The sequence below is a fragment of the Phyllobates terribilis genome, unplaced genomic scaffold, assembly GCF_046119375.1.
Source record: "Phyllobates terribilis strain yellow unplaced genomic scaffold, ASM4611937v1 Scaffold_1__5_contigs__length_1240528914, whole genome shotgun sequence".
In the NCBI taxonomy this organism is placed as follows: domain Eukaryota; kingdom Metazoa; phylum Chordata; class Amphibia; order Anura; family Dendrobatidae; genus Phyllobates; species Phyllobates terribilis.
In genome coordinates, this window is record NW_027362761.1 from 709,379,503 (window position 1) to 709,402,535 (window position 23,033).

At 43.2% G+C, this 23,033-nt stretch overlaps 1 protein-coding gene across 7 annotated transcripts in view; it reads left to right on the plus strand.

Annotated features, from left to right (window-relative positions):
- The window catches only part of PWWP3A (PWWP domain containing 3A, DNA repair factor), a 165,832-nt gene that overhangs the window by 125,197 nt on the left and 17,602 nt on the right, over positions 1–23,033 (plus strand). For 6 of the 7 annotated variants that reach the window (XM_073686203.1, XM_073686195.1, XM_073686223.1 and 3 more), the window contains 2 exons: positions 610–660; positions 2,815–3,236. In XM_073686203.1, coding sequence (XP_073542304.1) covers positions 610–660; positions 2,815–3,236 — 473 coding nt within the window. The remainder of the gene's footprint in view (positions 1–609; positions 661–2,814; positions 3,237–23,033) is intronic. The other variant, XM_073686232.1, reaches the window with a different exon arrangement.

The following is a 23,033-nucleotide window of genomic DNA, read 5'->3' on the forward strand; positions in this document are numbered from 1 at the left end:
TTATACATCTTTTTGGTGAGCCAATCAGGCCCATTTGGTCTTCCTTATCCCTTGAATATTGCATTGGTATATTACATGTTTGTATTTATTTTGTATATACTCTATCCAACCTATCTAGTGTCTTGTTTATGTATTCTTATACCTGTATGTTTTTTGCTGTTAGCTTGGATATACCATGACCTTAATGGAGGTTGATTGGTTGGTGTAAATGTGCCTTTGTGCCCTTAATTGTTTTTAACCTGTTTGTTGTCTTTATATGTACCCTGTGTTGATTAAATAAAATGTCTACATTTTTTGTTAGATCCCCAGTATTGCATATCTTTTTTCCTTTGTTTTCCCTATACTTGTTTATATGCATTGATTTGATCTTGTATTCCTTGGTGGTATCCACCTTCCCACTAGTTGGCTTTTGAGATTGCTACCCCCAAAAGTTGGCACTAGAGTTCAAGTCTAATTCCGCCTCTGAAGAGGATATTTGCCTTTTCTGTATGCACATGTTTTTTGTCTCTTCATTACTGTATTTTTTTAATAACATTTACCTAACTGAAGGCTACGAGTTGAAATGGAGTTGTGTAGAAAATAAATGTAATTTTCTTTACTATATTGTAGGCTGTGGTTCCTTTTCTGGTTCTTTTCTGGATTACTGCACTGCAGATATCAGTAAGTTGGTTTAGACTCCTAAAATTTGTGCAATTTTATTGTATTTTAGAATTCATATTCTAGGGGTTGGCAACTACTTTACATGTGAACTAACTGCAATAGATGAGCTCTTTACTGAATGTTTTGCTTTTCCAAATCCTGCTGTAACCGGAGAGGCAGTTCTGGCCACATGATCGCTGTGAATCTCCTGACTTCCTTGGTGTCTCTCCCTGCAGGCGCAGCTCGTGTGATTGTGTGCATGTTAATAAATATACAGTTGTGCTCAAAAGTTTACATACCCCGGCAGAATTTTTTCCTTCTTGGTCGTGTTTGAGAGAATATGAATGATAACAAAAAAACTTTTTCTCCACTCGTGGCTATTGGTTGGGTGAAGCCATTTATTGTCAAACTACTGTGTTTTTCTCTTTTTAAATCTTAATGACCATTTTTTCCTGTTACCCCTGTGAAAATAAAAAAAAATTGGGTCTAAAGTAACATTTTTGTGAAAAAAGTTAAATATTAATTTTTTTCTTCCACATTCCAAAAATTCCTGTGAAGCACCTGAAGGGTTAATAAAGTTCTTGAATGTGGTTTTGAGCACCTTGAGGGGTGCAGTTTTTAGAATGGTGTCACTTTTGGGTATTTTCTGGTTCCAAAATTCTGCTGATGTAAAGTAGACATGTGGGAAATGTTATTTATTCACTATTTTGTGTGACATTTCTCTCTGAATTAAGGGGATAAAAATTAAAATTTTGAAAATTGCAAAATTTTCGCCAAATTTCCGTTTTTTTCACAAATAAACGCAAGTGATATCGAAGAAATTTTACCACAATCATGAAGTACAATATGTCACGAAAAAACATTCTCAGAATCAGGGGGATCCGTTGAAGCGTTCCAGAGTAATTAACTCATAAATTGTAAAAATGGGCCTGGTCATTAAAGTGCAAACCACCTTGGGTTGTAAAGGGGTTAATATTTAAAAAGAGAAAACACAGTAGTTTGACAATAAATGGCTTCACCCAACCAATAACCATGAGTGGAGAAAGTTTTTTTGTTATCATTCATATTCTCTGAAACAAGGCCAAGAAAGGAAAAATTCTGCCGGGTATGTAAACTTTTGAGCACAACTGTACACCTGCTGTATCCCCTCTATTTTACCCACTATATAATCCTCCAGAGTTACCTCCCAAAAGGGAGAAAGTACCAAGCAATTCCAAAAAAGTATGTAAAATTGTCCCTTTGCCATTCTAACAACGCTAGCACAGGGAAGGGTTGGTGGGTGTCTGTTCCTTTTTGTGTTTTTTTTTTTTGTTTGTTTTTTTTAGTCTTAAAAAATGTATATGGTACAAGCCATTGAGATTACTGATTGGCTGCAGTGGTGATGTTAACCATGCAAGCAAACCACAAATTTGCGCAGTGGCAGGGTGACTGCGCTGGAGGGAGGGAGGGTGAGTACGATTTGACTTTTATTTTACATTACAGAAAGCATTTGATGTACATTTTTCTAAAAGTGGAAAACTCCTTTTAATATCAATGTTCAATTTGTATTGTAATATTAACAGCAAGGTTAAAGAGAGAGAGTTCAAGAAGGGGTTGCCCTAGAAGTGCACAAAGTGTTTGGCCCCGATAAAATAAAAAAACCTATACTCACCTCCAGTGCTGGCACCGTTCGAGAAGTCGGAGAGCAGCAGCATCCCGGACTTTTTTCATGTTCAAGCCGTACGAAGGTGGGGACAGGGAAGTCAGCGCTGATTGGGTGCTGGGCACCACGTGTCATTCCACCGCACCAGGGCTTCAGGACCGCGAGTGCGGACACCACTGGAATGGTGCCAGCACTGGAGGTGAGTATAGGTTTTTTTATTTTATCGGAGCCAAACATTTAGTTCACGAAAGGGTTGTCCTATTAGTGGACAACCCCTTAAATCAGTATTAAGGAGAGCATTGTAGCGCTACACCGGTACTATAAATGCTTTTTGGTCATTTGGTACCAAAGCGCCTCTGTTCTTGGTGAAAACTCCACATTTTCTCTCCAGTAACATATACAGTATATAAAATAACCCATATAAACATTTCCTCTATAGAGAATAAAAAGTGAACATTTTCTATGAAACATGTCATACAAAGCCTGGATTACACATTTCAATTCTGTAATTGGTGTTGTGCTGTGTATTTTAGGTTTGCCTGTACGGAGAGAAGTGAAAGGTGGCAAAAGAGAAGTAATGTTCCCTGAAATGGCAAAATCTCAGCAAGACATGTTCAACAATAACCCACAGTTGAGCAGGAAGCAGCTTCCAGATCGATCGCGGGCCGCCAGGGACCGTGCAAATGAAAAACTAGTGGAGTTCATAGTGAATGCCAAAGAGGCCGAAAATCACCTTAATGACATCTTAGAAGGGAAGAAAAAGTCAGAATGGCTAAAAAAGTTTCAGTCTTCAAAACGACACATAAACTGCCTAGACACCTATATTGAAGATGAACAGCAGATGGAACTGGTGACGGGCCACCTGCAGGCAATCTGTGTGAAAAAGGGCAGCAAAACTGGAAACCTAATGCATGGAGATCAGACCCGGTTTATCTTTGAGGTTTTGATTCCTGAGGTAAAATCTAATTCTATTCTAATAACATTTTATGTAAATATCCGTAAAACTAGATCACTGACTAGGTAATGATGTATCACTCTGGTAGAGTGTTAAGTGGAGATGTTCCAGTATGTATATTGCAGAATAAAGCCTGCACGTTAGTTGGTGAACCAATGGCCTGCTAACACACAAGGTTCCCACTTCTAATTCATTGAAATCTAAGTTTCTTAGCATCTGTAAGATTTGCAGTCTTTACCTTTTGAAGCACGGGGAGGGAACATAATTTTACATTAGACACCTGCGGGGTAAAAGGTCCTTATTTTCCAAATTTTACAACAATAACTTCCATATGACAAACAATATGTGAAATCTGAATGCATTTTTTTCCTTAACCAAAACAGACCACCTTAACAAAACCTTTATTCCTGTTTATTTTTTACCGTACTAACAGGATATGTTTTTTTTATTTTTATTAAACTTGATGTTGAAAAAAAGCGCACATTTAAGGGGTTATCCAGGTTTTACAGATTTAAGCCTCATTCACTTGTCAGTATTTTGTATGCCAAAACCAGGAGAGTCTCAAAAACACAGAACAGGTGGAAATCTTTCAATCATAGCTTTTCTTTGGTAAAGCCCCCGTCACACTAAGTGAGATCGCTAGCGAGATCGCTGCTGAGTCCCAAGTTTTGTGACGGAACAGCGACCTCAGCAGCGATCTCGCTACGTTTGACACTTAGCAGCGACCAGGCCCCTGCTGTGAGATGGCTGGTCGTGTCGGAATGGTCTGGACATTTCTTTGATCGTTGAGGTCCCGCTGGGTAGCATGCATCGGTGTGTTTGACACCTTACCAACGACCTTGTTAACGACCCAGACACAGAAACACACAGGCGTGCATCGTTATACAGATCGTTACGGGTCGCCGCATCGTTGCTGCGTCGTTAGGAAGATCTGACTGTTTGACATCTCACCAGTGACCACATAACGATGCAGCAATGATCCCTGACAGTTCGTATCGTTGTCTGGATCGCTGTAGCGCCGCTTAGTGTGACGGGGCCTTTAGTTCCACTTTTGGTTTTGGCACACAAAACACTGATGCAAAAAACCTGACTTGTGAATGAGGCCTTTTCTTGTAACTACAAAAATCCAGCTCTGCAACTCCTGTTGTCCCTGGTGGTCTTTGTTTACTTTGCAACAGCAATTATGTACCTACATCCATGTGACCACTGCAGCCCATCGCTGCCCTCGAGTAGGGTAAGAGGATTGTTTTTGTGAGACCACGTTCACACGTTGAATATTTGGTCAGTATTTTACCTCAGTATTTGTAAGCCAAAATCGGAAGTGGAACAATCAAAGGTAAAGTATAATAGAAACCTGTCACCACTTCTGTATTTATTATACTTTACCTCTGATTGTTTCACTTCTGATTTTGGCTTACAAATACTGAGGTAAAATACTGACCACATACTGAACATGTGAACGTAACCTTACTGTGACATCTGTATCAATGCCTGCTTTATGGGTTTCTGCTTCCTTGTGGTGCTGACATGGCTAGGAGCTTGGTGGTTAACTTCTGTCTTTGGTCTACTGCTGTTAACCCAGGGCGGGATTCTATTACCAATTTTAGTTCTTCAGACCTGGTCCATACTTTTTGGCCTGCTTTAGTCCTGATAGTACAGTCATGGCCAAAAGTTTTGAGAATGACACCAAAATTATATTTTCTCATGATCTGCTGGCCTCTGGTTTTTATTAGTGTTTGTCTGATGTTTATATCACATACAGAAATATAATTGCAATCATATTATGAGTACCAATAGGTTATATTGAAAGTTAGAATGAGTTAATGCAGCAAGTCAATATTTGCAGTGTTGCCCCTTCTTCTTCAAGACCTCTGTAATTCTCCCTGGCATGCTCTCAATCAACTTTTGGGCCAAATCCTGACTGATAGCAGTCCATTCTTGCATAATCAATGCTTGCATTTTGCCAGAATTTGTTGGTTTTTGTTTGTCCACCCGTCTCTTGATGATTGACCACAAGTTCTCAATGGGATTAAGATCTGGGGAGTTTCCAGGCCATGGACCCAAAATCTCTGTTTTGTTCCATGAGCCATTTAGTTATCACCTTTGCTTTATGGCAAGGTGCTCCATCATGCTGGAAAAGGCATTGTTGGGCGCCAAACTGCTCTTGGACGGTTGGGAGAAGTTGCTCTTGGAGGACATTCAGGTACCATTCTTTATTCATGGCTGTGTTTTTAGGCAAGACTGTGAGTGAGCCGATTCCCTTGGCTGAGAAGCAACCCCACATATGAATGGTTTCAGGATGCTTTACAGTTGGCATGAGACAAGACTGGTGGTAGCGCTCACCTCTTCTTCTCCGAATAAGCGGTTTTCCAGATGTCCCAAACAATCGAAAAGGGGATTCATCAGAGAAAATGACTTTGCCCCAGTCCTCAGCAGTCCACTCCCTGTACCTTTTGCAGAATATCAGTCAGTCCCTGATGTTTTTTCTGGAGAGAAGTGGATTCTTTGCTGCCCTCCTTGAAACCAGCCCTTGCTCAAAGAGTCTCCGCCTCACAGTGCGTGCAGAAGCACTCACACCAGCCTGCTGCCATTCCTGAGCAAGCTCGGCACTGCTGGTAGTCCGATCCCGCAGCTGAAACAGTTTTAAGATACGGTCCTGGCGCTTGCTGGTCTTTCTTGGGCGCCCTAGAGCCTTTTTGACAACAATGGAAGCTCTCTCCTTGAAGTTCTTGATGATGCGATAGATTGTTGACTGAGGTGCAATCTTTGTAGCTGCGATACTCTTTCCTGTTAGGCCATTTTTGTGCAGTGCAATGAAGGCTGCACGTGTTTCTTTAGAGATAACCATGGTTAACTGAAGAGAAACAATTATACCAAGAACCAGCCTACTTTTAAAGTGTCCAGTGATGTCATTCTTACTTAATCATGACTGATTGATCGCCAGCCCTGTCCTCATCAACACCCACACCTGTGTTAATGGATCAATCACTAAAACGATGTTAGGTGCTCCTTTTAAGGCAGGACTGCATTGATGTTGAAATGTATTTTGGGGGTTAAAGTTCATTTTCTGGGCAAATATTGACTTTGCAAGTACAGTAATTGCTGTTAAGCTGATCACTCTTTGAAATTCAGGAGTATATGCAAATTGCCATCACAAAAAAATGAAGCAGTAAACTTTGGAAAAATTACTATTTGTCTCATTCTCAATACTTTTGGCCATGACTGTAGTTTCCTGTTTGATCTCAGGCTGTTTTCTGATCATTTACTTGGCTGATGTTTCTGCTGCAGACCATCTGGTTTTGACTCTGTATTCAAACCACTCTTTGCCGGCAGCTCCTACGGATAGGCTTCCATATACACTGCCCCCATGACAGTATAGCTTGACCTTGCATCACACATTCAACATCATGAAACCTCCCAGGCCTCAACTATTGCAGAACCACAGACTACTACTCCTGAAACTAAAGTGAATTTACCAGATCATTTTTCTGGGGACCAAAATACATTTTTTATTGGTTGTACTTCAAACTCCGCCCAATATGATCCTGTACTTGGAGCCAGTGTGTGTGGGACTCATCATTTCCCTCCTGCAGTGTGATCCCCAGGCTTGGGGCTTCTCCTTACACCGTGATGCTCCAGGTTATGATGACCCTGAATTTGCAGCAAGCAAATTGGAGTCCTACAACTTGGGCAATGTACTGCTGAAGAAAACTGTATTGGCTTTTAGTGCTGGGCCACACACTCACAATGGAATGACCAGACCCATTGCTATCAGTTTCATACTGGAATTTGACTAAGTCATGAACATATTAGTACGATTCCCTCCTTCTGACTAGCTTGACTCAGTCGTGTCCCTGGAATCAACCTTCATAAGCGGTTGCGTGAATGCAGACAGGAACGTACCACTGACTCTTCACCTCCACCTATGACTCCTGTGCCAACTGCACTCACTGAGGAGCCCATGCACATTGGCATAACTAAAACCCATCAACAACAAGGGGTCAAAGCGAATAAAACTGGATCAACCTGTAGACTCTGAGCCCTCGCGAGCAGGGTCCTCGCTCCTCCTGTACCAGTCGCCGACTTGTATTGTTCAAAATTTATTGTAATTGTGCTATGTATATCCCTTTCACATGTAAAGTGCCATGGAATGAATGGTGCTATAATAATAATAAAAAATAACTTAAATACTGTAGAGAGTTTGGTAATTAGATACAGTGGTGGCCAAAAGTATTGGCACCCCTGCAATTCTGTCAGATAATACTCAGTTTCTTCCTGAAAATGATTGCAATCACAAATTCTTTGGTATTATTATCTTCATTTAATTTGCTTGCAAGGAAAAAACACAAAAGAGAATGAAGCAAAAATCAAATCATTGATCATTTCACACAAAACTGCAAAAATGGGCCAGACAAAAGTATTGGCACCCTCAGCCTAATACTTGGTTGCACAACCTTTAGCCAAAATAACTGTGAACAACCGATTCCAGTAACCATCAATGAGTTTCTTACAATGCTCTGCTGGAATTGTAGACCATTCTTCTTTGGCAAACTGCTCCAGGTCCCTGATATTTGAAGGGTGCCTTCTCCAAACTGCCATTTTGAGATCTCTCCACAGGTGTTCTATGGGATTCAGGTCTGGACTCATTGCTGGCCACCTTAGAAGTCTCCAGTGCTTTCTCTCAAACCATTTTATAGTGCTTTTGGAAGTGTGTTTTGGGTCATTGTCTTGCTGGAAGACCCATGACCTCTGAGGGAGACCCAGCTTTCTCACACTGGGCCCTACATTATGCTGCAAAATTTGTTGGTAGTCTTCAGACTTCATAATGCCATGCACACGGTCAAGCAGTCCAGTGCCAGAGGCAGCAAAGCAACCCCAAAACATCAGGGAACCTCCGCCATGTTTGACTGTAGGGACCGTGTTCTTTTCTTTGAATGCCTCTTTTTTTATCCTGTACACTCTGTTGATGCTTTTTGCCAAAAAGCTCTACTTTTGTCTCATCTAACCAGAGAACATTCTTCCACAATGTTTTAGGCTTTCTCAGGTAAGTTTTGGCAAACTCCAGCCTGGCTTTTTTATGTCTCAGGGTAAGAAGTGGGGTCTTCCTGGGTATCCTACCATACAGTCCCTTTTCATTCAGACGCAGATGGATAGTACGGGTTGACACTGCTGTACCCTCGGACTGCAGGGCAGCTTGAACTTGTTTGGATGTTAGTCGAGGTTCTTTATCCACCATCCGCACAATCTTGCGTTGAAATCTCTCGTCAATTTTTCTTTTCCGTTCACATCTAGGGAGGTTAGCCACAGTGCCATGGGCTTTAAACTTCTTGATGACACTGCGCACGGAAGACACAGGAACATTCAGGTCTTTGGAGATGGACTTGTAGCCTTGAGATTGCTCATACTTCCTCACAATTTGGTTTCTCAAGTCCTCAGACAGTTCTTTGGTCTTCTTTCTTTTCTCCATGCTCAATGTGGTACACACAAGGACACAGGACAGAGGTTGAGTCAACTTTAATCCATGTTAACTGGCTGCAAGTGTGATTTAGTTTTTGCCAACACCTGTTAGGTGCCACAGGTAAGTTACAGGTGCTGTTAATTACACGAATTAGAGAAGCATCACATGATTTTTCAAACAGTGCCAATACTTTTGTCCACCCCCTTTTTTAGGTTTGGTGTGGAATTATATCCAATTTGGCTTTAGGACAATTCTTTTTGTGTTTTTTCATTGAAGACAAATTAAATGAAGATAATAATACCAAAGAATTTGTGATTGCAATCATTTTCAGGAAGAAACTGAGCATTATCTGCCAGAATTGCAGGGGTGCCAATACTTTTGGCCACCACTGTAAGTGCCTGTTCAAGACAAATTCTGCCTGAAAAACGACAAAGAATAAGTGTTTTTTGTGAGACCTACAGGTATCGCTCTTTTCAGCAGTACCTGTATGTTCATATCAACCCCTTCACCCCCCACCCTGTTTTCACCCTCCTGAACAGACCCAATTTTACAATTCTGACCAGTGGCCCTTTATGATGTAATAAGTTTGGAACACTTCAACATATGCAAGTGATTCTGAGATTGTTTGCCGTGACACATTGTACTTTATATTGGTGGTAAATTTAGTTAATGTTTTTTGCATTTATTGGTGAAAATATTGGAATTTTGGCGCAAATGTAACATTTTTCAAATTCAAGTTTTTTTATTTTTTGTGTTGAAAAAGTACAAGAAAATACAATATACATAGTAAAAGGGGTAACGTAACTATAAATCTATGCATAACTACAGTACATTGGGGGGGTACAGGGAGGGTTTTCCATCAATATCCAGATCAAGCATGTATTTTTCCATATGAAAGATAGAGAGAGAGGGAGCGGACCACGGCAGACCACTAATCAATAGAGTGTGATTATGATCTTTGTTGTGACGACATCCCGGATAACTTTAGTTGGGGGCTAGATGGTAGGCGTCAGAGTTTTGGAAATCCATCCAATCCCTCCAAGTCACACAGTGTCTATCAACATCAGCCGGTGAGATGGCAATCAGATGCTCCATCCTATTAAGGAGGGAGATCTCTGCAAACCATTCCTCCACAGTGGGTGGGTCTCTGCTTTTCCAGTGTCGTGGAATGACATTCTTAGCCGCCTGTATTAGGTAGCCTATTGATGACCTTTTATAACTACGTTTACTTATTGGTAACATTGATAAAAGGAGGGCTTCTGGCGTATTAGGGATAGTCAAACCAGTTATTTTCTCAATCATGGGAACCACCTTTGCCCAAAATGCATTTATTATAGGGCACTCCCACCATATGTGTGACATTGTCCCTTCCCCCTCCCCACATCTCCAACATCTGTCTGAGACCACTGGGTACCATCTATGAAGGACTGCTGGTACCCGGTACCATCTAGAGATAATTTTGAAGGAGGTTTCCTGAGCTTTGGACCCTATTGAGGTTTTATGTGTTAGGAAGAAACATTTATCCCATTGGGAGTCAGAGAAGGACTTCCCCAGTTCCCTTTCCCATGCACCGCAGAATCCTGGCCTATTGTCAGCTACCTTGGCAATGAGGAGATTATACAGTAGGGAGATGGAGTGTGTAGGGGGTGACAATGATAGGCACAATTTTTCAAAGTTTGTGAGATCTCTATGAAGATGTGTGCGCTTCTTCACAGTTGAATAGAAGTGTTGTAATTGACTATATTCAAAATTAGCCTTCGGGGAAGTGGCTCTTCCCTGTAACAAGTCATTGAGGGGGAGCAGCGAAGTGTTGGAGATGACATGAGAAAAGAATATCGGATGGGATTTGTTTGAACCGAGAAATCTATTTGCAGATAGTCCTGGTGGGAAATCCCGATTATCTGAAATCGGGAGCAAGGGGCCCTGGGGGTCGATTAAGGATAAGCTTTTTTTATGGGATCTCAAAGCCAGAGCAGTGGCATAAGTACTATATGACATAAGGCCAAGAGAGGGGACAGTTAAATGGGCGCACCATGGGAGAGTGGTAAGAGCTTTAGGACAAATGGATTGAGCTATTTTGACCCATAACTTCCCCTCCGAATGATGGAAGAAGTCCAGGATTCTAGCGTGTACTGCTGCCATGTAATACCTTCTACAATCCGGAAGGCTAAGGCCCCCCTTTTGTTTGTGTCTGATCAGAACATCTCCCCGAATGCGTGGACGCCCACTTGCCCAGATAAATCTGCAAAAGCTACTGCGCAGTCTTTTCCAAAAATTTGAGGGAATTACCACGGGAATGGTTTGGAAGAGGTATAAGAGTTTAGGTAGGACGTTCATTTTTACTATATTTATTCTGCCGAACCAGGAAAAATCCTTCACCGTCCAAGAAGTAAGATCTCTATGGAGGGCCCAAAATTAAGATAAAATAGACGGGAGAGGTCTCTATGAATACGAATTCCTAAGTATTTGATACTCTGTGAGGGCCAGGCAAAGGGAAAGTTGGACTGGATGGAATCCTGTATGGATTTGGGGAGGGAGACATCGAGGGCCTCAGACTTCGCTGCATTGATTTTAAAATTTGACCATGTACCAAAGTGATCTATTTCAGCCATAACAGCAGGGATGGATATATGTGGTTGAGTGATATATAGCAGGACATCATCAGCAAATGCAGAGCACTTGTACTCGGTGCCTCCCACCCCAATCCCCCTAATATTGGGATTATCGCGGATTGATGAGAGCAGGTGCTCCATCACTAGGATGTATAACAGAGGGGACAGAGGACATCCCTGTCTTGTCCCATTGGTTATTATGAAAGGTGATGATAATGTTCCATTTATCTTCAGCCTAGCTGACGGATTGCGATACAGGGCCATGATTTTGGCTATAAAAGGGTCCCCTACCCCAAGCTTTTTAAGAGAGTAATATATGGCGTGCCAGGAGACTCTATCGAATGCTTTCTCAGCATCCAAAGAGAGTATCAGTAGAGGGATACCTCTTGATTGGGCATGATGAATAATGTCAATTGTCTTTAAAGTGTTGTCCCGAGCTTCCCGCCCAGGGAGGAATCCCACCTGATCCAAGTGTATGTGTGCGGTTAAGAAAGGTTGCAGCCTATTCGCCAATATTTTCGCGTAGATCTTCAGATCCACGTTCAGCAGAGAGATTGGTCTATAGCTAGAACATAAGTGTGGGTCCCCACCCTTTTTTGGGAGAACAGTGATATGTGCCTCCTGTAGTTTGGGGAGGGAAGGGGTTTGTGCAGGATGCGTGATTAAATCCTCCCAGCAGGAGAGGTGAAAGGAGCGGAAGGAATGTTTTATAGAATTTGACTGTATATCCATCTGGGCCTGGACTTTTTCCACTCGCTAACGACTGGGTAGCTAACTGCAATTCGGACTCTGTTAAGGGTTCATCTAGAGATGTGGCGGGAGACATTTTTAAAGGGTTCTTTGCTTGTGTTTCAGGCGTGTCGGTCCCTATAAAGGAAGTATTAACAGGGGATGTGTTGTTTGGTATACCATCGAGATTGTATAGTTGAGTATAATATTTATGGAATTCAGTTGTAATATCTTCCGTTTTGTTTAGCATTTGACCCGAGTTATCTTTTATTTTTGGGATGTGATTTTGGGCTTGTTGGGATTTTAGAGCTCTCGCTAGCATGCGTCCACATTTATTGCTATATTCATAGAACTTACTGCTACAGACCTGGAGATGGCGTCTACAGTCATGGCCAAAAGTTTTGAGAATGACACCAAAATTGTATTTTCACATGATCTGCTGGCCTCTGGTTTTTATTAGTGTTTGTCTGATGTTTATATCACATACAGAAATATAATTGCAATCATATTATGAGTACCAATAGGTTATATTGACAGTTAGAATGAGTTAATGCAGCAAGTCAATATTTGCAGTGTTGCCCCTTCTTCTTCAAGACCTCTGTAATTCTCCCTGGCATGCTCTCAATCAACTTTTGGACCAAATCCTGACTGATAGCAGTCCATTCTTGCATAATCAATGCTTGCATTTTGCCAGAATTTGTTGGTTTTTGTTTGTCCACCGTCTATTGATGATTGACCACAAGTTCTCAATGGGATTAAGATCTGGGGAGTTTCCAGGCCATGGACCCAAAATCTCTGTTTTGTTCCATGAGCCATTTAGTTATCACCTTTGCTTTATGGCAAGGTGCTCCATCATGCTGGAAAAGGCATTGTTGGGCGCCAAACTGCTCTTGGACGGTTGGGAGAAGTTGCTCTTGGAGGACATTCTGATACCATTCTTTATTCATGGCTGTGTTTTTAGGCAAGACTGTGAGTGAGCCGATTCCCTTGGCTGAGAACCAACCCCACACATGAATGGTTTCAGGATGCTTTACAGTTGGCATGAGACAAGACTGGTGGTAGCGCTCACCTCTTCTTCTCCGAATAAGCTGTTTTCCAGATGTCCCAAACAATCGAAAAGGGGATTCATCAGAGAAAATGACTTTGCCCCAGTCCTCAGCAGTCTACTCCCTGTACCTTTTGCAGAATATCAGTCGGTCCCTGATGTTTTTTCTGGAGAGAAGTGGCTTCTTTGCTGCCCTGCTTGAAACCAGCCCTTGCTCAAAGAGTATCCGCCTCACAGTGCGTGCAGAAGCACTCACACCAGCCTGCTGCCATTCCTGAGCAAGCTCGGCACTGCTGGTAGTCCGATCCCGCAGCTGAAACAGTTTTAAGATATGGTCCTGGCGCTTGCTGGTCTTTCTTGGGCGCCCTGGAGCCTTTTTGACAACAATGGAAGCTCTCTCCTTGAAGTTCTTGATGATGCGATAGATTGTTGACTGAGGTGCAATCTTTGTAGCTGCGATACTCTTCCCTGTTAGGCCATTTTTGTGCAGTGCAATGATGGCTGCACGTGTTTCTTTAGAGATAACCATGGTTAACTGAAGAGAAACAATGATACCAAGAACCAGCCTCCTTTTAAAGTGTCCAGTGATGTCATTCTTACTTAATCATGACTGATTGATCGCCAGCCCTGTCCTCATCAACACCCACACCTGTGTTAATGGATCAATCACTAAAACGATGTTAGCTGCTCCTTTTAAGGCAGGACTGCAATGATGTTGAAATGTGTTTTGGGGGTTAAAGTTCATTTTCTGGGCAAATATTGACTTTGCAAGTACAGTAATTGCTGTTAAGCTGATCACTCTTTGACATTCAGGAGTATATGCAAATTGCCATCACAAAAAATGAAGCAGTAAACTTTGGAAAAATTACTATTTGTCTCATTCTCAATACTTTTGGCCATGACTGTATATCCCAAGTCTAATAGTTTTTTGGCTTCCTGTCTGGCTGCTAATAGGTCTCGGAGTGTTGCTGTGGAGAGGGCATGTTTGTGGGCTACCTCAAGGGTTTCTAATTTACGCAGAGCGAGATTGAGGTTATGTGCCTTCCCTCGCTTCAATCGGGAGCCATGTTCAATAAATAGACCCCTAAGAACGCATTTCAGTGCCTCCCATTTGATTGTGGGGGGAGATACGTCAAATTTGTGGTCTTTCTCAAAGTTTGATATTGTGTTGGTTACATCCTGGGTGCACACCGGGTCCAGTAACAAGGATTCGTTTAGTTTCCACGACCCTGAAAGCTTGGGTAGATTGGGAATAACGAGAGAACAGAATATGGGAGCATGGTCAGACCAAAGCATAGTCCCTATCTCCGTCTCCGGCTGCCAAGATAGGGCTCGGTGTTGCACCAGGATAAAGTCAATTCTGCTGTAAGAATCATGAGGGGAGGAATAAAAGGTATAATCTTTGACAGTTGGGTGTGTGAGGCGCCAAACGTCACAGAGCTGTAGTTGGAGAAATGCGCTCTTTACTTTTTTGATAGCTGAATAAGATAGAGATGCTTTTCCTGTTGAATTATCTAATGTAGGATCTAGTGTTAAATTGAGGTCTCCACACAGAATGACGGTACCCTGGACAATGGGAATGGCTTTGTCTATTAGGTCGAGAATGAACTGAGTTTGACCCTGGTTAGGGGTATAAGCATTGATGATTGTGAAAAGTCTGCCTTCAATTTTTAAAATTAGGAGCATATACCTTGTATTTGGATCTTTAATGCATTTGACAAACTCGTGTGTCAGGCTTTTGTGAATGAGGATAGCAACTCCCTTACTCTTAGATTGGGTGTTATTACACAGGTGCCAGTGGGTATAATATTTGTTTTTAGGGGTAGGGGTATGATGTTCTTTAAAGTGTGTTTCCTGTAAGCACGCAATCTGTACCTTTTTTTTGTGAAGTAGTCTAAGAATTTGGGCCCTTTTTTCCGGGATGTTAAACCCCTTCACATTGAAGGAGGCATACTTAAGTGTCGCCATTGGGTTGAATCTCTTGGCGGTCCGCTCCCCTCAGAGTGAAATGATTGCAAGCATCGATGGACATTTGAAGCAACTGTGGGAAAAAGACAACAGGGTGAAACAAACATAACAAAAGAAACAGTAAGTAAAGAACTACTGTTCGGGGTATAAGTAACCATTTTAAGTAGAACCAAGCGTATGGGGGTACCCGATCGCCTGGCGGTGTCCCTTCAGGGGGAAAGTGACAGCTAAGCATCGTGAACACTAACACTCCTTTTGAGAATTGCGTTGCAGGAAAAAAGACTAACCAACCGACTATGAAAAACATTACTGAAACTTACTGAAAGGCAAAACCATTAAACTCCCACGGGGTTACAGTGGGGTCAACAAATCTAGGTGAATATTCTGTTGATAGGTGCTAGCAAAGTTAAGGCATTAAGACCTATACATTTAATCAGATATTTGTATGTGCTCCCCAGTGGAGCTACCCGTTTTTCCCTCCTGACTCCTTCCAGGAGAAGATGTTAGGCTATCTTAAGACTAACAGGCAGTTCAAATGAAGTACACCACTAAACATGGGCCTCCAGGTTCAGGGTCCTTTTCTGGGCATCTGCGGCGGTCGCTGGGAGCGCTTGGTGACTCTCTGGGGGAGATTAATAGAAGATGAAGCCTCTCTGTCCCGCCCACAGCGAGTTCTGCCGTCCTCTAAAGCCGAAGACTGTGTGAAAAACTGGAACCACTGTGGGATCGATATTTGTGGGAGATTGAGTTGTTTTAAAAACTGCGGCAGGTCTCCCGGGGTGAGTAGTCTCGCCGAGCGTCCATTGTGTCTAACTTGAAGGGAGAACGGGAAACCCCAACGGTAGGGGATATCCCGTTCCCTGAGTGCGTCTGTGAGTGGTTTCAAAGCTGCTCTCATTGATAATGTCCGCCTAGACAAGTCAGGGAGGATCATCAACTGCTTGCCTTTGTACATTGTTGCAGAGCTGTCCCTGGATTTGAGCAGGATCTCCTCCTTAGCTTTGTAGTAGTGGACTCGACAGATGACATCTCTTGGTTTATTGGGGTCTAAGTCCATAGGGCGTAATGCCCTGTGAGCTCTGTCTAGCTCTATCACGGAGGAAGGAGGGGCCCCTAGTATTTTATTGAATATGTGATTAAGAGTGGAGGGTAAGTCCGCAGTAACCACCGATTCCGGCAAGCCCCTGATGCGTAGATTGTTTCGTCTTCCGCGGTTCTCAAAGTCGTCCAGGTGAGATTGGAGGTTGATGATATGGGCAGATTGGACGTGTATTGTATCCTGGAGCGCTGTGATAGTGGCAGAGGTAATAGTCATGTTCTGTTCTATGGTGTCCACTCTCGTTGTCAGGGTAACCACATCAGATTGCAGTTTTGCAAATTCCTGTTTGCACTCCTCAACAATGTATTTTGCAAATGAGGTCATATCCTCTTTAGTTGGGAAAGATTGCAAAAGTGTTTGAATGTCAGCCAAAGTCACTGGTCGTGAGCTCGCGGCCCATGATGGTGCTGGTTGTGGTGCAATTGAGGGTTCTATGGAAGTAGGATATTTAGTGGCATCAACCATGGATTGTTCGGTTTGTGTTCTTAGAACAGGGCTCGACAAACCCAGGCGCCTGGTCGCCAGTGGCGCCTAGAAAATGTTGTCTGGCGCCTAGAAAATGTTGCCTGGTGCTTGAGGAGTTGAGAAGAAAAAAAAATACTCTCAATCCAATCCCACCTCCTGCACGGAGTCATCCAATCGGAGGAAGCAGGGACAGTATCGCTCAGGCCGCCTTCTCCACTTTGCTCCGCCCCCCTTATGCTCCGGGACTGGACAGGGAGAGTTGGGTTACGGGGGAAGCAGGGCCGGCGTCAGCACCCGGCGTACCCGGGCAAGTGCCGGGGCCCTGGAAAATCAGAGGGGCCCAGCCGCCCACTCACTGTCGGGGCCCGGGCCCACACACACACCCGCCCACTCACTGTCGGGGCCGGGCCCACTCACTGTCGGGGCCGGGCCCACTCACTGTCGGGGCCGGGCCCACACACCCACCCGCCCACTCACTGTCGGGGCCCTGGCCGCTTCCTCGGCACCTGTTCAGGGACGCAGGCGCTGCTTGATTGCCGGCACTTCCCCCAGACATGGCCGCGCGCTGTCCGGCTTTGTCTGCTAGTAATGACACGGCAGGGTCGACGGCACTGCACCTTTAATTGTGCTTGTGTGTCGCTCCTGCCGCGTCATTACTAGCAGACACAGCCGCACAGCGCGCGGCCATGTCTGGGGGAGTGCCGGCAATCAAACACCGTCGGAGCGGAGGTCCTACACAGATGGGCGGGAGGGGCTCGGACCCGACCGCAAGTGGGCCCCTCTGATGTTCCAGGGCCATGAAGTCTGTGACACGCCGGGGGCCCTGCACTGCCCCATACCCGAGGAGCTGCTGGACAGGACACTGGACCGGGGACAGGTGAGTGAGGCTTCCCCAATCCCCATATTAAAAATATTAGTAATGGGTCTGTGTGAGTGCATGTATGTGAATGTCAGTGTATATGACTGTGTATATATATTTGTCTGTTTTATCTATGTGTACATATGTCTGCGTACCCTGTATGTGTACATATGTCTGCGTACCGTGTGTGCGCGCGCGCATATGTCTGCGTATGTGAAGGATGAGGGGGCAGGCTGGGCCATGTGTAATAAATAAATATATATAATATATATATAATATATATATATATATATATATATATATATATATATATATATATATATATATATATATATATATATATATGCATCATGAATCGTGTATGTGTTAAAAGGGCCCAATGAGACTCTTTCGCCCGGGGCCCAGAAAAACCTGGAGCCGGCCCTGGGGGGAAGGATCGCTGTGGCCGGGGGCCCGTTCTCATCTCCCGCTACCTGTGTAAGTACATACAAAGGCCGTGCTCCCCGGGGAGACGCCGTGTGTGAGGGGGTCTATATGTACAGTTTGTCAACAAAAAAAATTCTGGCTCCTAGATTCTGAACAACTTTGTCGACCCCTGTCTTAGAAGTTGTGGAACCCCTGTTAGAGGCTCTGAAGAGAGATCCATGAGATACTGAGCAGGCTCCAAAGGGGTTAATATATGATCCTGAGCACACAGTGAGCTGTGATTAAATGCTTTTTCTAAGCCAGCTGTATTTCCCTGTGTGGATAGTTGACTCAAAAAGGCCCTCTGTGGAGGTATGTTATCAGGAGGGATAGGGTTAATTAATCTATGAGGAGCTGCCAGATCCTGTTCCGTTTCAGATGCACAGACTCCACTTTCACTTTCCATATATCTCTGTGTAGGGGCTGGTGTGCATTCACTCCCTCCTGTGCCCTGCCCCCTCTGTGCCTTGCCCCCTCTGTGCCTGTCTGTCTCTGACTCCACACAGGAGGCCAGCGCCATCTTGGACATAACATGTGTACTTGTAGGAGATGTAACTGCAGTAGTGATTACCCTGCAGAAGCCACAATCTTCAGCAGAGTTCATACTGTGGCTGGAGTGAGTCTCCAAAGCAAGCATTTGGGAGGGGGAGGCAGGAACTGATTGCATATTACCTCCATGTGTCCAGGTCTCTGTTGTTGTGGTAGCTATTACAGGTGCTGATAAGCTGCTGCGCAGGAGATAAGCTTGGATATTTCCCTGCACAATGGCTGTTGGTGATGCAGAGACAGTACTCCTGCCTTTTTTGGCTTTTCCCATGCCTTGTAGAGCCGGTTAATCAGATCTTTTCACAACTGATGTGGAGGAGCTCTGGTGTGTGTGTGTCCTCACAGATCCATAGCTGGCCACGCCCCCAAATGTAACATTTTTCAAACGTTAATACAGTCCTGCACCAACTGTATTGAGTTTTAGTGATGGTCCACTTGCGCATAATGGAATGACCAGACCCATTGCTATCAATTTCATACTGGAATTTGACTAAATCAAGAACATATTATTATGATTCCCTCCTTCTGACTACCTTGATGCAGTCGTGTCCCTGGCAATCAACCTTCATAAGCAGTTGCGTTAACGCAGACAGGCACGCAACACGTTTATTTGTGAAAATATTGGAATTTTTGCAGAAAAAATTTGCAATTTTCAAACTTTTAATTTTTATGCCCTTAAACCAGATAGTTATCACACAAATAGTTAATAAATATTGTTTCCCACATGTCTACTTCACATCAGAATAATTTTTGAAACATAATTTTTTTTGTTAGGAAGTTAGAAGGGTTAAAAGTTGACCAGCAATTTCTTGTTTATCCAACAAAATATTACAAAAAATTTTTTTTACGGACCACATCATATTTGAAGTGACTTTGAGGGCATATGTGACAGAAAATAACCAAAAAGTGAAACCATTTTAAAAACTGCACCCCCTCAAAGTGCTCAGGACAACATGCAATGTTTAAGAATTAAAGCAATGTGCAAGGAAAAAATCAAAATTTTACTTTTTGCCACATAAATGTTTTAGCCCCAAATTTCTTATTTTCACAAGGATAACAGGAGAAATTGGACGGTACAATTTGTTGTGCAATTTCTCCTGAGTATGCTGATACCCCATATGTGGTGGAAAACTACTGTTGGGGTACACAGTAGGGCTCGGAAGGGAAGATGCGCCATTTGGCTTTTGGAATTCAAACTGTCTGGAATAGATAGCGGACGCCATGTCGTGTTTGCAGAGCCCTTGATGTGCCTTAACAGTGGAAACTCTCTTCCTCCCCTCCCCTCTAGTGACCCCATTTTGGAAACTACACCCCTCAAGGAACTTACCTGGTTGTGTGATGAGCACCTTGAACCTGCAGGTGCTTCACAGAATTTTATAACTTTGAGCCATGAAAATATAAAAATTACATTTTTAGCACAAAAATGTTTCTTTAGCCACACATATTTTTTATTTTCACAAGGGTAACAGGGTAAAATGGACCCCAAAATTTGTTGAGCAATTTCTCCACAGTACACAGATTCACAATATGTGGTAGAAAACTGTTTGGGTGGACAGCAGGGCTTGGAAGAGAAGGAGCACCATTTGACTTTTGGGGTGCAGTATTGGCTGGAATAGATAGTGGATGCCATGTCACATTTGGAGAGGCCCATATGTCCCTAAACATTGGAAACCCCCCCACAAGTGACCACCCCATTTTGGAAACTACACCCCTCGAGTAATTCATCTAGATGATAAGTGAGCATTTTTAAACCTCAGGCAATTCACAGAATTGTATAACATTGGGCTGAGTAAATGGAAAATTATCATTTTTTTTCCACTTAAAAACTTTGGGCCAAAGTTTCATTTTATTTTCAGAAGGGGATAGGGAGAAAACGAAGGTTAAAATTTGTTATGCAATTTCTCCTGAGAACGCCAATACCCCATATGTGGTCGAAAACTACTTTTGAGGCACAGGGCATAGCTCAGAAGGGAAGGAGCGCCATATTGGGCTGCAGACTTTACTGGAATGGTTTGAGGATGCCATATGACATTGGCAGAGCCCCTGAGGTGCCAGAATAGCTGAAACCCTCCATAAAAATAAGTGACCCCACTTTACAAGCTCAGAAGGGAAGGAGCGCCATATTGGGGTGCAGACTTTACTGGAATGGTTTGAGGGTGCCATGTGACATTGGCAGAGCCCCTGAGGTGCCAGAATAGCTGAAACCCTCCATAAGTGACCCCACTTTACAAGCTATACCCCCCATTGAATTCATCTAGGGGTGCAGTTAGTATATTGACACCACATGTCCCTCACATAATTTTATACCATTGGGTGATGAAGAAAGAATAATTACATTTTTACCACTAAAACGTTGTTTTAGCTCCAAGTTTTTAACTTTTTATAAGGGCTAATAGGAAAAAATTGACCGCATAGTTCGTTGTGCAATTTCGCCTGAGTGCACCAACACCTCACATGTAATCGGGAAATATTTTTGAGGCACAGTTAACAGCTCGAAAGGGAAGGAGCGTGATATTGTAGTGCAGATTTTGCTGGACTGGTTTGCTGGTGCCATGTCACATTGGCAAAGCCCCTGAGGTACCGAAACAGCAGAATTTCCCCATAAGTGACCTGATTTTTACAAACTACACCTCTTAATGAATTCATCTAGGGGTTTAGCAATCATATTGACACCGCAGGTGTGTCACAGAATTTTATGCCATTGAGTGGTGAAGAAAAAATAATTACATTTTTACCACAACAATTTTGTTTTAGCCCCGGATTTTACATTTTCACATGGGGAAATGGGTAAAAGTGGCACCAAAATTTGTCACACAATTTCTGAACTTGGCAATACCACCTATGTGGCTGTACAGTACTGCTTAGCCACGTGGGCGAGAAGGAAGTGAAATAGCACTATTTGACTCTTGGAGAATAAATTTTCGTAGAATAGTTTGCAGACTTCAAATACAGAGTCCCTAAGTGCCAGAACAGCAGAATCGCCCCTCAAGTGACCACATTTTGGAAATTACACCACTCTGGGAATTTATCTACAGGTGTAGTGACCATTTTGACGCCATGGGTGTTTTCCAGAAACAAGCAGCAATGGATGTTGCTGAGTGAAAATTGCAAATTTGCCATTGTAGTGCCTGTAATTTGTAATGCCCAGTACATTGTAATTCCCATACATTATGCCCAGCTCGTGCTTCTGGAGACCTAGTTCCCATAAATTAAGCAGGCTTTCATCGCTACAGAAATGCTGAACATGTGGATGCTAACTGCAGTTTAGGCACACAGAGACTCAGAATGGATGGGGGCATTTGGATTTAAGAGCTAAGAATTCACTGGACTTCTTTTGGGGGATGAGGAACCTTTGTGCTACCAGTTAAGTGGAAGCCCCCTATATTTCCATTGACAAATGACAGACCTGAGTGGAAACTTGCTTTGTGTTTTTGTGGATTGAGTTGAAGCTTTTATTGATAACATTTTGAATCACATTTATACTGTGCCCTTTGCGGACTACTTGCATCGGCTTTTTATTTAAATCTCCAAATGACATGATTCAGTTGAAACCCCTGAGGGATCCATTTACTATAATGTGGCAGCAGAGTAAATCTGGACTACTTCTAGCTTCTGCTAAGCGGTATCTTTTCATACATGCACAAAACTGTGGTTGACCGCGCTTATGTGCATGCCTAAAAAGACTGACACCACCAGATCATAGGTCAGACAGCATCCACGGTGCGATTTCAAGCATACCATATTTATCTTTTTTTATGTTTGGCTACCATCATGGACTAAAAGACCCTTTTTGTAAAAAAAAAAAAAAAAAAAAAAATAGTTTTTTGCATTGCTTTATTCTAAGCTATAATTTTTTCAATAGTTATGTGAGGGCTTCTTGTTTACAGGAAGAGTTGATGTTTTTATTGGTACCATTTTCAGGTACATAACATTTTTTGATTGCTTTCTATTACGATTTTTGGGAGGCAGAATGAACAAAAACCAACAATTCAGTAATTTGTTTTTTGGAGGGGGGTTTTAGGTCGTTCTCCTTGTGATAAAAGTGATAGGCTATGTGCCCATGATGCAGAAATGCTCCGGATTTTCTCCTGAGCGTTTCTGCATCTCCCTGGCAGAAAAAATGCATGCGGATTGTGCATGCGGATTGTGTATGCGGACTGTGCATGCGTTTTTCCTGCCAGGGACATGCGGAAGTGAAGCGTTCTTCACATGCATTTCCGCATGCGGGTTGTCAAGCGCTTTCCAAGCGATTTTAGCATCACTTGTAAAGTGCTTGACAACTTGGTCACACTGTATAAATCCATGCAACCGGCATGGATTTATATAGTGTGACCGGAAGAATGGTAAAAAAATAAATATATACTTACTTCCTGATGGCCCCCGGTGTCCTTGTCTTGGCTTGCCGGCAGCTCGCGGTAGACTAAAGGACCTGCCGACGTCAGCGGTCACGTGACCCGTCACATGACTGAATGACGCCACTGCAGGTCCTTTTAGTCTACCGCCATCTGCCGGCAAGCCGAGACAAGGACACCAGGGGCCATCAGAAGGGAA